At 42.7% G+C, this 17,957-nt stretch overlaps 1 protein-coding gene across 2 annotated transcripts in view; it reads right to left on the reverse strand.

Annotated features, from left to right (window-relative positions):
- Nucleotides 1-17,957, reverse strand: part of phactr3b (phosphatase and actin regulator 3b) — an 86,164-nt gene that overhangs the window by 38,205 nt on the left and 30,002 nt on the right. For both annotated transcript variants that reach the window (XM_034090159.1, XM_034090160.2), the window contains exons 2-8: nucleotides 11,680-11,838; nucleotides 10,482-10,556; nucleotides 10,172-10,306; nucleotides 9,486-9,725; nucleotides 7,789-7,996; nucleotides 4,642-4,832; nucleotides 1,248-1,401 (exon numbers count right to left, since the gene is read on the reverse strand). In XM_034090159.1, coding sequence (XP_033946050.1) covers nucleotides 1,248-1,401; nucleotides 4,642-4,832; nucleotides 7,789-7,996; nucleotides 9,486-9,725; nucleotides 10,172-10,306; nucleotides 10,482-10,556; nucleotides 11,680-11,838 — 1,162 coding nt within the window. The remainder of the gene's footprint in view (nucleotides 1-1,247; nucleotides 1,402-4,641; nucleotides 4,833-7,788; nucleotides 7,997-9,485; nucleotides 9,726-10,171; nucleotides 10,307-10,481; nucleotides 10,557-11,679; nucleotides 11,839-17,957) is intronic.

A 17,957-nucleotide genomic window follows, 5' to 3' on the forward strand; every position in this document is an offset into this window, starting at 1 on the left:
TGTATTTATTTATTTCAAATGTGAAATGTTACCAATATACTCACGGACCACTAGGGGGCGCTCGTGGACCCACCAGTCCGTGAGGGGGCGGACCACACTTTGAGAAGCACTGGACTAGACCATATTGCATTTTCAATAACATTTCATTTCTTTTTAACATTCATTGTGCAACGCTTTCCCATTTTGCCTGAACAGGGTCCCAAACATGTGCTCTAGAAACACTTCAAACACTGATTCTGAACAAATAAATACTAGACGGATAAATGTGTGTCAAGAAATTGTTAAACTTCATGTCCGCGCACATGTGTCTCTACTCATGAACTCTGATTTGAATGGTGAGTGAATTGGAGCTGGATAAACCCTCCCAATTTTAAAGGTCTCCTATCATGCTATATTCAGGCGTATATTATAGGTCTCAGATATATACAATTATATTAAAAAAAATGCTATAAAGTGTTTTGCTCAAAATACCAAACAGATCATCCATTACAGCCATGCCTCATATCCCTCCGTTTCAGCCCTGTTACTAAAGTGCTGATTCTGGGTATAAAGCGTTAAAAGAAAAGAGGGGGCGGAGCTTATGCGGGAGTACTCTACCGCGATACAGCTAAATGCCGCCGGGATGAAACGCCATATCATTCTTTCATCATATAATTATTTCTGAAACAGTCTGGAGCTTAAATGCTTTTTCTCTCTCGGGTTTACAACAAGGTGAGTTCCTCTTTGTATTTCCTGCTTCTTTACACATACTCTCTCCAGTACAGGTTAGCTCTGAGTGTTAGCGATGCTTGCTAATGTAAACAAAGACCATACTACATCCAATACACGTCGCGCATCGTTTCTGATTGGGCCGTGGGCGTAAAGCCAGCCTACATTTCAGATATTATGTCATATCGGACGCAAATCTGGATCAGCTCTGTTGTTCCCCCGTTTTTAGAGATTTGGGTACGGAGGAAAAGAGAGAGGGTTTTATTTTCTGACGCTGCGTGAGTTCCCTGACACACCGGGGACACTTATCTATGTATAAAAGACATCAAAAAGTGCACTTTGCATGACCTTTAAAATATGTTTCAAGTTCAAACTTAGCCTTGTCGTGAGTGGTGTGTTCAAGGACCGAGCATCTGTTAGGTGATGTTGGAACACAGGTGCAGACAGCAGTGATGTTGAGTGATGGGACAGACATAGGTGGGGGGTCTGATGGCGGGGGGGGGGGGGGGGGGGGTGACGGCGTCTACAAAGTGACTCACTTGGCCAGCTTGGTCTCGATCTGCTGTCGGATCTCCTGCCTCTCCTGGTCGCTGCGCACCGGGAAGATGTTCCTGTCCTCGAGCTCCTGCTGGCTGGGCCGGTTCCTCAGCTTCACGGCCAGAAGCTCCTTCCTCACCCGGCGGGGGAGAGTCCCTGTGGGGGGGGGGGGGATATACTGTTACTGTACTGTATTCAATAATAAAGCTTTGTATAACACATGCAGCTCAAAGCGCTTTACAAAATGACACATCGCAAGTTAAAAACAAACAACGAAATACATACGATTATTTGTTAAGAACTTTAAAAGGTACACGCAGCGAAATATAACAGTTGATCAGGTTAACAGACACAAGGAGGTGAAAGGTTTCTCTCTGACAAATGAGACACAAGACACCTGAGTCGATAATAAATATTGCTATAGAAGCATGTTAGATTAATAAAATAAGATTAAATCCTTTAAGACCTATAAAACAAAATAAAACAATATAAAGGTAGGTAAATAGTAAAGACTAAAAGAACATATAAAGTGCTGATAAAAAGCTAAATCTAAATGCAGTCTTTACATCATCATCTCGGACCCAAAGCATGTTCTGAACAGAGAGTATGAACTGCTACCATCTGGGGAGATTCAATAAAGTCAGACTGAAGCATCCTTTGTACATATGTAACACATTCACTTCTATTGGCTAGCGCTCCAACACATTGTAAGTGAAAGGCTAAGGGGCGGGACATCTCTAAGCGGTTGACCAATCACAACAGAGCCGGCCAGCTGAACAATCACAGCAGACTGGGCTCTGGTTTCAGACAGAGGGTGAAAAGAGGTGCTGCAGCACAGGCAGTATGAGAACACTAAAGAGCTTTGTGAGTATTAAAGCACGGAGACATGTCACATATATGAACCTGAAAATGAGCAGAACGGGGGGGGGGGGCACAATAAGGCCAATACCCACTTCATCTGAACTCGTGCTTATCAACACACAGAGGGCCTATGTGCTTTCTGCTAACACCTTATTAATGAAACACATGCTTACTACTTATTCCAAGATGTTAAAGTATGAGCTTAGGGTTTTATTTGTAATTCACTTATATAATAGATTTCGCCATAGTTTTGCCTTAGTTCCACTTAAGTTAAACATTAAGTAAAGGTCCCCTATTATACCAAACAGATCATTGCAGCATTACCCATAATCCCCTCTGCTTCAGCCCTGTTTCAAAAGTGCTGATTCTCTGTCTGTTACTTTAGATGAAAATAAGGAGCCCCACGCCCCTCTAGTGCCCCTTTCACACCAACGCTGAAAAGTACCGGTTTTTCCTGTTCACACCGCAGAGGCGCCGCCTCTTAGCTCCGGAATCCAGTTCACTTCCAGCTCTAAAAAATTGTCGGTCTAGAGGCAAGAGCTTCGGAGCTAAGAGGCGGCGTCGCTTACGTCTCTCTTACGCCGAGGCGGGGGCAGATTCGTCGTTGAAGTAGATGCTGAAGACCACAAAGAAGTCTTGCATTTCGCATGTGATGTTTGTAAAGTTCCAAGTAAAGTCGTCCGATGCCTTCCATTTTGTTTTGTAAGAGGATAGCCAAAGCGAACAGCGCTTCAATACAATCGGCCATTGTTGTTGTTGTAGAAGAGACATGAAGAAGAGGGGACACATGTTGATGTAGAAGAGACATGAAGAAGAGGGGACACATGTTGATGTAGAAGAGACATGAAGAAGAGGGGACACATGTTGATGAAGAAGAGACATGAAGAAGAGGGGACACATGTTGATGTAGAAGAGACATGAAGAAGAAGAGACATGAAGAAGAGGGGACACATGTTGATGTAGAAGAGACATGAAGAAGAGGGGACACATGTTGATGTAGAAAAAACATGAAGAAGAGAGGACACATGTTGATGTAGAAGAGACATGAAGAAGAGGATTTTGCATAATAGGTGACCTTTAAAGTCCAGTCTCTATTGTCTCACTGCTCACTACATATTTCTCTTTCTCTGCAGTCAGAGCTGACCTGTCCGTCATTACTGCAGCCTGCTGCTTTTTAGATTCCGCTCCAGGTTCACAGACATGTAAACTGCAGACGCTGTGACCCACATGAGGTCAGAGCGGAGTAGACGAGGCGACTGAAACCCAACACCTGTGAGTCTGCTGCTGCTCTTCATGACTGTAAACAAACATCCGCAGATTCATCATCCACTGACAGGCCGACCAGAATCTGTACTTTAGCAGCAGTTATTACATGGCTGAGTGGAATATATTTAATTCTGATTGGACAATTTGGACATTCCAGAGGACTGTAAATGTTTGGATACATGAAGTCTAAACTGTCACAAGTAAAGAAACGAAAAACAGTGCAAGGGAACAGCAGAAGAAGACAGACAGGAAGTAAACACTAAAGGGAACAGCAGAAGAAGACAGACAGGAAGTAAACACTAAAGGGAATAGCAGAAGAAGACAGACATGAAGTAAACACTAAAGGGAACAGCAGAAGAAGACAGACATGAAGTAAACACTAAAGGGAACAGCAGAAGAAGACAGACAGGAAGTAAACACTAAAGGGAACAGCAGAAGAAGACAGACAGGTAGTAAACAGTAAGGGGAACAGCAGAAGAAGACAGACAGGAAGTAAACACTAAAGGGAACAGCAGAAGAAGACAGACAGGAAGTAAACACTAAAGGGAACAGCAAAATAAGACAGACAGGAAGTAAACACTAAAGGGAACAGCAAAATAAGACAGACAGGAAGTAAACACTAAAGGGAACAGCAGAAGAAGACAGACAGGAAGTAAACACTAACGGGAACAGCAGAAGAAGACAGACAGGAAGTAAACACTAACGGGAACAGCAAAATAAGACAGATAGGAAGTAAACACTAAAGGGAACAGCAGAAGAAGACAGACAGGAAGTAAACACTAAAGGGAACAGCAGAAGAAGACAGACAGGAAGTAAACACTAAAGGGAACACAGTATGGGCTCTGCAGTGTTTAAAGACTGGTTAATGGTAAAGAAAATGTGAACAGACTTGGACATTAACAGAAAACCTCGATAAATGCTCAAGTTACGTTGCTGTCGTTGCAGTTTAGCCAGTGGAATTTACAACTTCTTCTCAGCAGTAGCAATACGATCAGTTTAAATCCAGGCTGAAGACTCTTATGTTTGCCGCTGCTTTCAATTTAACTATCCATATCTTACACTGCAACTATTATTCATGTATTTTTATTTTATTATCTTTGCTCTTTAATGACTGTTTTTAAATGCCATTTTCTTAAAGTCTTTCATTTTTGTAAAGCACTTTGAATTGCCTTGTGTTGAAAGGTGCTATATAAATGAACTTGCCTAAATCAATAAAACCACATTAAATCCATATTGTACATGGTGTTCGAACGAGTACAGCAGCCCTACCGGAGATGACGGAGTCGTTCCAGCTGTCCTGGTCGTTCAGGTATTCATCGAGATGCCAGTTCTCCTTGTTCTCGTCCGACTCTTTCTTCCCGTCCGTCTCTCGGTTCGATTCCCGCTCCGTGCTGGACGTCCGGGACAGACGGCCGTCCATCCGGCGCTTCAGAGACGAGCGAGAGTCCTTCGTCTGGAAACTGAGGTCAAACATCACAAGGACAAGTCTGTAAGTTATAGCTTTATAACACCATGGCCAGCGGGAAGTCTCTATTCTGATTGTCTGGAAGGTGTGGATTCACTTTAAGTATCTAAAACCTACTGTATACCCAGGCACCTGTGATGTACCAGTGTGTTTGTAGGCTGTCCTTGACTAAATCACAATACGTTATTTATACCGGGTGGAAATTAGGTTTTTGGAATGTTTCACCATTTCAGAATAAATAAATACATATGTACACTGAACAAAAATATAAACGCAACACTTTTGTTTTTGCTCCCATTTTTCATGAGATGAACTCAAAGATCTAAAACATTTTCTTTATACACAAAATAACCATTTCTCTCAAATATTGTTCACAAATCTGAAAACATGTGTGATAGTGAGCACTTCTCCTTTGCCGAGATAATCCATCCCACCTCACAGGTGTGGCATATCAAGATGCTGATTAGACAGCATGATTATTGCACAGCTGTGCCTTAGGCTGGCCACAATAAAAGGCCACTCTGAAACGTGCATTTTGCTTTATTGGGGGGGTCTGGGGGGGTCCGAAAACCAGGCAGTATCTGGTGTGAGGGGTAGGGTTAGGGGTAGGGTTAGGGTAATGTTGTGAATCGAGTGGCCCATGGTGGTGGTGGGGTTATGGTATGGGCAGGCGTATGTAATGGACGACGAACACAGGCCACTCGATTCACAACATTACCCTAACCCTAACCCTACCCCTAACCCTACCCCTAACCCTACCCCTCACACCAGATACTGACTGGTTTTCGGACCCCCCCAGACCCCCCCAATAAAGCAAAACTGCACGTTTCAGAGTGGCCTTTTATTGTGGCCAGCCTAAGGCACAGCTGTGCAATAATCATGCTGTCTAATCAGCATCTTGATATGCCACACCTGTGAGGTGGGATGGATTATCTCGGCAAAGGAGAAGTGCTCACTATCACAGATTCTTTCAGATTTGTGAACAATATTTGAGAGAAATGGTTATTTTGTGTTTATAGAAAATGTTTTAGATCTTTGAGTTCATCTCATGAAAAATGGGAGAAAAAACAAAAGTGTTGCGTTTATATTTTTGTTCAGTGTATATACAGAGATGAGCGAGCGTCCTTCGAGTCATACATTTATTTATTTATTTGTTTGTTTGTTTATTCCACACATGGCAGTTATTTTAAAACAAAACATGTACACTTATACTGTTTGTTATAGTGCATGGTGGAAAGGAGCAGGGAGAAGAAAATCTTATTTCACCTGCCCCTTCTTAAAAAAAAAAAATAGGGTTAACCCCAACCAACAAACAAAAGGGGCAAATAATAAAGTCAAAATTAAATAAATAGCAGTAGGAGTAGAAGCACTGCGATGGGTTATGGGTCAAAGGCCACGGTGAACAGGTGAGTTTTTAAGCCACAATGGTGCTCTAGGAGGAGATTCAGGTGATAAGGGGGGGGGGTTACCCTGGTTGCTGATTGGCTAATGGTTACACAAGACAACACATCGTTATGACATCATCAAGTGGCCAAAATCTGATCAGCTCATTTTCAGACAGGTTTTTATAGAAATGGATCAAAAAGAGAGAGAATCTTTGTTCCTGAAACTTTCAGAGTCTCTTTCCACAGAGGGGAAACATGTTGATGTAGAAGAGACATGGAGAAGAGGGGACACATGTTGATGTAGAAGAGACATGAAGAAGAGGGGACACATGTTGATGTAGAAGAGACATGAAGAAGAGGGGACACATGTTGATGTAGAAGAGACATGAAGAAGAGGGGACACATGTTGATGTAGAAGAGACATGAAGAAGAGGGGACACATGTTGATGTAGAAGAGACATGAAGAAGAGGGGACACATGTTGATGTAGAGGAGACATGAAGAAGAGGGGACACATGTTGATGTAGAAGAGACATGAAGAAGAGGGGACACATGTTGACGTAGAAGAGACATGAAGAAGAGGGGACACATGTTGATGTAGAAGAGACATGAAGAAGAGGGGACACATGTTGATGTAGAAGAGACATGAAGAAGAGGGGACACATGTTGATGTAGAAGAGACATGAAGAAGAGGGGACACATGTTGATGTAGAAGAGACATGAAGAAGAGGGGACACATGTTGATGTAGAAGAGACATGAAGAAGAGGGGACACATGTTGATGTAGAAGAGACATGAAGAAGAGGGGACACATGTTGATGTAGAAGAGACATGAAGAAGAGGGGACACATGTTGATGTAGAAGAGACATGAGAAGAGGGGACACATGTTGATGTAGAAGAGACATGGAGAAGAGGGGACACATGTTGATGTAGAAGAGACATGAAGAAGAGGGGACACATGTTGATGTAGAAGAGACATGAAGAAGAGGGGACACATGGTGATGTAGAAGAGACATGAAGAAGAGGGGACACATGTTGATGTAGAAGAGACATGAAGAAGAGGGGACACATGTTGATGTAGAAGAGACATGAAGGAGAGGGGACACATGTTGATGTAGAAGAGACATGAAGAAGAGGGGACACATGTTGATGTAGAAGAGACATGAAGAAGAGGGGACACATGTTGATGTAGAAGAGACATGAAGAAGAGGGGACACATGTTGATGTAGAAGAGACATGAAGAGGGGACACATGCTGATGTAGAAGAGACATGAAGAAGAGGGGACACATGTTGATGTAAAAGAGACATGAAGAAGAGGGGACACATGTTGATGTAGAAGAGACATGAAGAAGAGGGGACACATGTTGATGTAGAAGAGACATGAAGAAGAGAAGACACATGTTGATGTAGAAGAGACATGAAGAAGAGGGGACACATGTTGATGTAGAAGAGACATGAAGAAGAGGGGACACATGTTGATGTAGAAGAGACAAGAACAAGTGGATTTTGCATAATAGGTGACCTTTAAAGCGTATGTTAAATAAGTCTGTATATCTCCACACTGACCTGTCCTGCCTGTGTTTGGTGGCGAGCGCTCGGTGCAGCTCCTCGATGATGCAGCTGGGGGGAAGCGGGGGGTGCAGCGCCCCCAGGTGGGGGGACCCGGTGGGTGTGGACATCCGGCCTCGCAGCAGGGAGCCGTGAGGGTCTTTGGGGAGCGTGAAATTCCTGGGTAGGGTGGCTGGGGACTTCTTCACCGGCACTGAAGGGGCACCTGGGGGTGAGAGGCAAGAGTGAGACACGGAGGGGGATGGGGGATGGGGGATGGGGGGTGGGGATTACATTACATTTAGCTAATGGCGCTTTTCCACTGCAGGACTTAGCACGGCTTAGTACGGTATGGTTAGGCCTTGGTAGGCCAGGCTCACTTTATGCTGCGTTGCCATTACAGTTTAGTTACTGTGGTAGTAACTATAGTAACGCAGTGTAGGCGGGGCGAGCGACGCTGCGTAAAACTGCCGTGACGTCATCTTCAATGCGAACCACAAAACCAAAACATCAGCCGTTAGCTGTTAGCCCTCAGAGCTCACAGCTCCTCATATCTGTTCAGAAAGTAGACAGAAGTTAAACAAGTACAAACCACAGACTGCCTGTGTCATGGCGAATACAGGCGCTGGTTTATTTATGTCTGTAGGTCGTTGTTGTGAGTGTGGACGGTCGGAGCATATACTGCGTTAGCTTAGCCGATCTCCATTCAGAAAACACGCATTTTAAAAGGTTTTACAATTAAATCACGGTCAAATATGTTCATCTTGTTGTAGCTGTAGCCCCCTTGCCAGCGATTCTTTCTGACCAATCAGCAGTCGAGAGTGTTTACGTCACTAGTTTAGCATATTCAGCCCGGTAAGAACCTCGATTATGGAGAGCCAGAAAAAGGTGAAAAAGTAGCCCTGAGGCGGAACTACCCCTAGTGGAAAAGCAAAAAAAAAGCGGGCCTGGTTTGGCATGGCCCGCTTAAACCGTGCTACGTGCTGCAGTGGAAAAGCGCCATAAGAGACAACCGTGAAGAAACAAACCCAGTGGACATTTTGGAACCGCAGCTAAAGACACATCTTTTTAGATTAGCTTTTTATTAGCGACACAACACCCCTTTTAAACAATGTTTCAGTCTTTATTTATTTTTATATGCTTTTATTTATTTATAGGTTATTACTTATATTTTTTATGTAACAGTTTAATATGCGAGATTTAATTTTAAGTTGGTATTTCCACCTGTATTATAATTATTATTACGTTTTTATTATTCTATTATATAGGTTTTTATATATCTATTCATTTTGTCTTATGTCTTCTTTTATTTTTCGGATAGGGATATTTATTTTACTGTATTTTATTTTGATTATCGTACCTTTTACCTCCTTGTCTCCCCTTATAATGTTAAAGTGTGCCCTTTTGTTAAAGTACTTTAAGCTGCGTATGAAAAGTGCTATACAAATAAAGCTTTATTATTATTATTATTATTATTATTATTTCCCATCTATTTGCACAACCAGATGAAGTGCCATCGCATTAGCTTCACTTAAAGCCAAATCCTCTTTAAGTGCTAGGTACAGAATGATCATTTGTATTGAAGATGTGTCGAAACAGGCGAGTTTGTAGTCTGCGAAAAAATTGTGTAAACTGTCTGATATCAATGGGGAACTAATTCCACCATTTTGGGACCAGAATATGAAACCTCAGGGTGCTGCTGGCGGTTCACTCACAGTCCAGACTTCCCATCCTGGTGAGCATCCTGACGGGGGGTTTGGGAGGAGGAGACGTTCTGGTTCGTACAGGCGGGGGGGCTGCCGTCACCTCAGGTTTCGGTTTGACCTCCGCGACCTCCACCTTCCCCGCCGGCAGCTTCTCGTCGCTCGGGTCGCTCAGAGACGTGCTCTCGTCCTCTCCGTCTTCACTCTGGTTGGGGTCTCCGAGGGTCTTGGTGTCCTCAGTCACATCTTGCACTGAAAAGGACAAATCAAGTTTGTTTAGAGAGGTTGTGTCTCCACCTAGTGGACAATCAGAGGCATGGTTCAGAATGAAGCTACTCATCATTCAAAGGTGGTTTTCACTATAAATAATGTGTTTTTTTAGGTGGAGAACAATAGAATTTACTGAATTTACTGACAAATCTATATTGATTCTGACACTTCTACAACCAACTCTTGGCTCTTTTCTGCTGTAGCCATGTAAATGTCCCCTCTGTGGGACGAATAAAGGTCTGATTCTGATTCGTTCTGATTTGTTTAGCAAGGCTCTGTTTCCACCTAGTGGACAATCAGAGACATGGTTCAGACTGGAGCTGCTGGAGGAATCCTCAATGACTTAAAGGTAAATAGCTTTATTAACATAATCAAACATCAGAAGTGCAGCGTCTTGATGTTTGTCTTCCTGAAAGTGTGCTCTCCACCTGTCGAAGCCTCTAAATCGCTGCCCAGGTCTTCACTGGTGCTGGCCAGCGGGGCCACGGCACCCTCGTCTCTGTCCTCAGAGTCAGACTGAGGAGGGGTCTCTGGATCCTCAACGTTACCCCCACAGGCCAGATCTGAGGAGGAGGAGGAGGAGGAGGAGGAGGAGGAGGAGGAGGAGGAGGAGGAGGAGGAGTAGTAAGACAGAAGTCAGTCTGCAGTGCGAGGCATCATGTGGCAAAACAAGTCAACTGTGACAAGCCTGGAGTCATTAAAGTGTGTGTGTGTGTGTGTGTGTGTGTGTGTGTGTACCTGTCTCTGTCTCTCCTGGGTTCCTCCTGACGAGGTCATCTCTCCTCTGCCTCACAGCTGCCTTCTTCTCCACCGCTAAACAACAAACACATGTTATGACTTTATGATCATTTACAGTCCCCTGATTACATGGAGAATAAAAACATGTGATTCAACCTGGCAGTATTTGCAAATAAAGCCTCCCTGAGCCACTCCACTGCCCAAATACTCTGCGTTGCACCACTGATGGAAGTCTCATGCAGTGGTGGATTGCAATGAAGTACGTTTACTCAAGTATTGTGGTAAAAAAAAAATATATATAACCCAATTTTGAAGTACTTTTTATACTAATTATCCTTCTTATACACAACATTTGGGAAGAACATCTGATCAGCAAAAGGTAAAGCTTGCTAAAGGTAACAATGAACCCCGTTACATATATATTATCACTACTGCTATATTATTTTTGCAATAGCAAGTATAGCAAAGCACCATATCTTATCAGCTTGTATATGTTTTGTACGGTAATTTGTAATCAAAGAAAGCAGTTGTCGGATAAAAAGATGGTTACAATATTTCTCTAAACTGTTGCAGAGTAGAAGTCTAAAGTGTAACAACATTAAAATAATATAAATTGTAAAGTAGACTACATGAGTAACAGTAATTGAACGGATCAAGTTACTTTAGAGATTTCAAAAACATTTCAGAGCTTCCTTTTGCCTTCATTGTTTAGTGTTTTATTTTGCTGACCTGTACTTTCAGTTATATTTTGGTACCAACATTAAATTATTCCAGTAATTTGGAAAGTCTATTTTGGGGCGTAATGTAGGTCAGAAAGCTCTGTCTTTATAGCATTACATTATATTTTATATAACACACATTGTACGTGATTATCACAACTGCTATATTATTTTTGCTATTCCCAAAACTGTTGCAGAGCAGAAGCATAACGTGTTATAAAATGAAAATGATATAAATTGTATAGAACACGAGTAACATTAATTGAATGGCTTTAGTTGCTTCACAGATTCCCATCATTAAAAGACTGACAAAAAGACGTTGTTGTGAACCGTTTGTTTTTAATCCTCTTCTTCCCTCATGTTTAACTTGTCCTAACTCGAGTGAGCCAGAACGCTCTCACAGAGTTTTTAAAACATGTCGAATTCTCTCCAACAAAACCACGTCTTCCTCCCCCTCTGGTTCTGCGCCACACACTGACCTGCAGGGGGCTTCAGCTTCTCGTTTTTCTTTTTCCTCCACTTCCAGGGTTTGAAGATGCGTCCCAGGCTGGCCAGTTTGCTGTTGCGACGGACGGGGGGCGTGCGGACCCCCGAGACCAGGCAGCCTGAGTGGAGCGCCCTCTGCTGGTCCATCACATCTACAGCAACACAACACAACACAACACACACTTAAAGGTCACCGATTGTGCAAAATCCACTTCTTCATGTCTCTTCTACATCAACATGTGTCCCCTCTTCTTCATGTCTCTTCTACATCAACATGTGTCCCCTCTTCTTCATGTCTCTTCTACATCAACATGTGTCCCCTCTTCTTCATGTCTCTTCTACATCAACATGTGTCCCCTCTTCTTCATGTCTCTTCTACATCAACATGTGTCCCCTCTTCTTCATGTCTCTTCTACATCAACATGTGTCCCCTCTTCTTCATGTCTCTTCTACATCAACATGTGTCCCCTCTTCTTCATGTCTCTTCCACATCAACATGTGTCCCCTCTTCTTCATGTCTCTTCTACATCAACATGTATTTATATTAATAGAACAATAATGTCATTGTTAGCTAATGAATGTTTCCATGGTGAACAACGGCAACATGACAACGTTTCCATTGGTCCCTCTTCTTTAGAGAAGACCAGGAAGTGATGGATACACGGATCGTGTTCCAACCAATAGGCACGCAGTGACTCTAAAGAATAATGACCATGCCCCAAACACACATTCAGACTAAAGGAACCAGCTGTTTGGGAAATGAGAGAAGTAGAAAGTACAGGTATTTGAGTTCAACATGTAAGAAGTAGAAAGTACAGGTATTTGTGTTCAACATGTAAGAAGTAGAAAGTACAGGTATTTGGGTTCAACATGTAAGAAGTAGAAAGTACAGGTATTTGTGTTCAAAATGAGAGAAGTAGAAAGTACAGGTATTTGTGTTCAACATGTAAGAAGTAGAAAGTACAGGTATTTGTGTTCAACATGTAAGAAGTAGAAAGTACAGGTATTTGGTTCAACATGTAAGAAGTAGAAAGTACAGGTATTTGGTTCAACATGTAAGAAGTAGAAAGTACAGGTATTTGAGTTCAACATGTAAGAAGTAGAAAGTACAGGTATTTGGGTTCAACATGTAAGAAGTAGAAAGTACAGGTATTTGGGTTCAACATGTGAGAAGTAGAAAGTACAGGTATTTGGGTTCAACATGTAAGAAGTAGAAAGTACAGGTATTTGAGTTCAACATGTAAGAAGTAGAAAGTACAGGTATTTGGGTTCAACATGTAAGAAGTAGAAAGTACAGGTATTTGAGTTCAACATGTAAGAAGTAGAAAGTACAGGTATTTGAGTTCAACATGTAAGAAGTAGAAAGTACAGGTATTTGAGTTCAACATGTAAGAAGTAGAAAGTACAGGTATTTGAGTTCAACATGTAAGAAGTAGAAAGTACAGGTATTTGAGTTCAACATGTAAGAAGTAGAAAGTACATGTATTTGTGTTCAACATGTGAGAAGTAGAAAGTACAGGTATTTGAGTTCAACATGTGAGAAGTAGAAAGTACAGGTATTTGTGTTCAACATGTGAGAAGTAGAAAGTACAGGTATTTGTGTTCAACATGTAAGAAGTAGAAAGTACAGGTATTTGAGTTCAACATGTAAGAAGTAGAAAGTACAGGTATTTGAGTTCAACATGTAAGAAGTAGAAAGTACAGGTATTTGAGTTCAACATGTAAGAAGTAGTGGAGTAAAGTACTGATACCAGACAAATGTACTTAAGTACAGTAACGAAGTATTTGTTCTCCACTGCTTCCCACCTCTGACTGCAGGAAACGAAATGCATCCGGTACACAGATGTTAAACAATATCTTCCTCCAACACAATTGGCTGAGTCCAGCTGACAACATCATGTGAAAGAAATGTGGGCTGTAAGTGCCTTATTGGTTCCAGCCTAAGTTCTAAGGAGCAGCGAGCGGGGGGGGGGGAGAAGACAGAGAATCATTGTTTGTGACACACACACACACACACACACACACACACACACACACACACACACACACACACACACACACACACACACACACACACACACACACACACACACACACACACACACACACACACACACACACACACACACACACCACACACACACACACACACACACACACACACACACACACACACACACACACACACACACACACAAACACACAAACAGACACACACACACACACACACACACACACACACACACACACACACACACACACACACACACACACACACACACACACAGAGAGAGAATCCCCTCTGACTTTACACACACAGCGTCCCCATCTCACACAGTTTGAGATTACAGAGTGACAGGATTGTACACATCTTACATGCTGCAGATTTGTTTTCAGAGCTTCCCGATGCCTTGATTTTTTAATTCCTATTATTCTGATCTGCATTTTCAGTTATATTTTGGTACCGAGATGAATTTATTCCAGTAATTTGGAAAGCCTATTTAGGTCAGAAAGCTCCGTCTTGCATTACATTATATTTGATGTAGCTGGCGCTTTTATATAAGTGCAATAAACCATGAAGATACAAATTCAGAACAGCAAGAAAAACCTGCAGGTGCATTAGCTTGAAAAGGGTTACACTAATTTCCAGGATCATATTAGTATGTTGTGCCTCTATGCGACAGGTCTCCATGCTTAACCGGTTCAGCCCGAGCCTGTTTCCCAGGTCTCAGGCTCGACAATGACATTCCCAGAACAGATGACTATAACTTCTAAAAGGGGTAAATGAATCCTCTTTTTGCCCCAAGCAATGATAAACCTGTGAGTTGGATGCAGAAAAGTCAGAATCAATATAGAATTTTTAAATAATTTCAGATTGAACATAGTAAACAAATGTAAATTATTGTGTCCGTCCAAAAATAACCATTACTTATAGTGAAAACCACCCTTAGATGATGGGATGGTAGACTAAAAGCTTTAGGAATGCACACTACAACATAAAATAAGTACCCTGTATCAAGATGGATGCAAAACAAGTGACATTTGACCTTTTTAGAGAGATTTAGCAAAATAAAAACACTTCTGGGGTCATTTGGGTGGATTTTCCATCTCTCTGGACCCCCTCGGTCGATCTTGATGATTGACATCTCTTTCTAACCGCGAGAGCCAATAGAATCGAGGGGAAGTTCCTAAAATCCATCTAAACATTACCCATTGGTGAATGAGTGATGCGTAGCCAGAATGCCCAAAACCGGAAGTTGTCATAGCAACTATATATGAAAACTCCGTTATTGACATAAATATGAAGATGGGTTATCAGTAATCATTTCAGACACATTGGATTAACCTTCAATAGCGTTTTTAGCGTTGTAATGCAATGCGGGCAGGGGCCTCCGGGTTGAACAGGTTCAAGGTCCCATGTCATGCTTTTCCGGTTATCACCCGTCCCCTTGTGTGTTATGTAGCTTTCTGCATGTAAACGGTCTGCAGAGTCACAGACCCTCAAAGTCCACCCTGTAGAACACAGAGAAGACCCGTCTGCTGCCCCAGAACGCCTCGTTGGACATTTCTCTTTTTCTTCCTGGGTATGGTGACGTAACAGCTCCTCACACTATACTCAATCAGCCTTACCACAGCTGTGAGTGTGTGTGTGTGTGTGTGTGTGTGTGTGTGTGTGTGTGTGTGAGTGTGTGTGTGTGTGTGCTCAGGCTGAGTTTCGCCGTGTCTCGCTGTCTCGCAGACCCCACGCAGCAACCAGGACACGACACCAGTATTCCAGCTCACACTGTCCGCTCCTCGAGCCTCAAAGGGCGGAGCAGCGAGCCCCGCAACGTCCCGCCAACACGGCACCCAGACCCCACGCAGCATTCTCGTCTGTTTCTCATTACTGGTGTCATTTCCTGGTTGCTAACAAACGCCATTGTAAAACATAATCACTGATGTTCAGCTGTAACGGTGGTGGACTCATCAGAACAGAGTGGGCGAGCTGACCAATCAGAGCGCAGTGGGCTCACAGGGAGGGGGGCAGGAGCTCCAACAAGGCGTGTAGGACAGAGAGTGAAGACACAGACTATACAGAGATGCTGTGAGAAACCAATGTGAGTTTGGAACATTGAACAATGGAAATCTATTCTAGTAGACCTCAACAATGGAATTATGATCAGTAGAAATGGCCATGACATGGGCCCTTTAATATTCAAAAAGCTCTTTATTTTTCTCATACTGCTGCAGCATTTCTTTTCACCCTCTGTCTGAAACCAGAGCCCAGTCTGCTCTGATTGGTCAACCGCTTAAAGATGTCCCGCCCCTTAGCCTATGACGTACGATGTATTGGAGCGCTAGCCAATAGAAGCCAGAGTGGTGCATAGTGATGTCATTATGTTACCTAGGTAAACAGGTAGTCCGATGGAGGCGTAGAGAAACTCCCTCTAGAGGGACTGTAGCCTTTGAAGACCATTTACATGCAGACCCTATACAACACACTACAGGAGAGGGAGAAGCTAAAAGCATAATAAGCCCCCTTTAACGCTGATCGATCACATGACTAATCGTGTGCAGGAGCTTTGTTTTCTCTTCATGGAAATGACTGGAAATCAATGGCGCTTCCTCTCAGCTGTACTGTGACTTCTCAAAGCTCTGTTAAGTCTGCAGGCTGAGCTGTGGAGGAGGAACACAGTGACAGACAGAGGAAGAGGACAGAAATAGTCCCTCCTACACAGTCTGGCTCCGAGAACAAGCCGACACCTCGGGCAGCCTCTGTGAACACTCTGAATCCACAACATCTGCTCATTTACTTCCCTTAAAAATGTATTACATACACTTATTACCAGCTTCCTGTCATGGTCTAATCAGAGGACGAATGGGAAGTGTGTTGGGATTCATACTGACATGTTTTACAGGTTAGGGTGGAGTCAGTAGGGATTTGGAAATGTTGAAGGTGGACAAGTGAGAAGCAACCTAAGCAAAAGGGAAGCATGTTTGCAAAGTGACATTAGAAGCAAGGACATCGTTTAACAGAGACGTGACTTCCTTCCCTGCATAAGCTGCAGGGAAAGAAGTCACGTCTACACAGCACAGATACAAGCCATTTTAGGGATCATTTGGTTGTTTTGAGGTGAGGTTTTGTGAGATTGACCAATCAGAACAGACTGGGCTCTGGTTTCAGACAGAGGGTGAAAAGAGGTGCTGCAGCACAGGCAGTGAGAGAGAAATAAAGAGCTTTTTGAACATTAAAGCATGGAGACATGTAGAGACACTACATACTGATATACACCTGGACATCAGCAGGAGAGGACTCTTTAAAGTAGAGACACTACCTACTGATATACACCTGGACATCAGCAGGAGAGGACTCTTTAAAGTAGAGACACTACCTACTGATATACACCTGGACATCAGCAGGAGAGGACTCTTTAAAGTAGAGACACTACATACTGATATACACCTGAACATCAGCAGGAGAGGACTCTTTAAAGTAGAGACACTACATACTGATATACACCTGAACATCAGCAGGAGAGGACTCTTTAAAGTAGAGACACTACATACTGATATACACCTGAACATCAGCAGGAGAGGACTCTTTAAAGTAGAGACACTACATACTGATATACACCTGAACATCAGCAGGAGAGGACTCTTTAAAGTAGAGACACTACATACTGATATACACCTGAACATCAGCAGGAGAGGACTCTTTAAAGTAGAGACACTACATACTGATATACACCTGAACATCAGCAGGAGAGGACTCTTTAAAGTAGAGACACTACATACTGCTATACACCTGAACATCAGCAGGAGAGGACTCTTTAAAGTAGAGACACTACATACTGCTATACACCTGAACATCAGCAGGAGAGGACTCTTTAAAGTAGAGACACTACATACTGATATACATCTGAACATCAGCAGGAGAGGACTCTTTAAAGTAGAGACACTACATACTGATATACACCTGAACATCAGCAGGAGAGGACTCTTTAAAGTAGAGACACTACATACTGATATACACCTGAACATCAGCAGGAGAGGACTCTTTAAAGTAGAGACACTACATACTGATATACACCTGAACATCAGCAGGAGAGGACTCTTTAAAGTAGAGACACTACATACTGATATACACCTGATCATCAGCAGGAGAGGACTCTTTAAAGTAGAGACACTACATACTGATATACACCTGAACATCAGCAGGAGAGGACTCTTTAAAGTAGATACACTACATACTGATATACACCTGAACATCAGCAGGAGAGGACTCTTTAAA

The sequence above is a fragment of the Pseudochaenichthys georgianus genome, chromosome 8 (assembly GCF_902827115.2).
Source record: "Pseudochaenichthys georgianus chromosome 8, fPseGeo1.2, whole genome shotgun sequence".
Lineage (NCBI taxonomy): Eukaryota > Metazoa > Chordata > Actinopteri > Perciformes > Channichthyidae > Pseudochaenichthys > Pseudochaenichthys georgianus.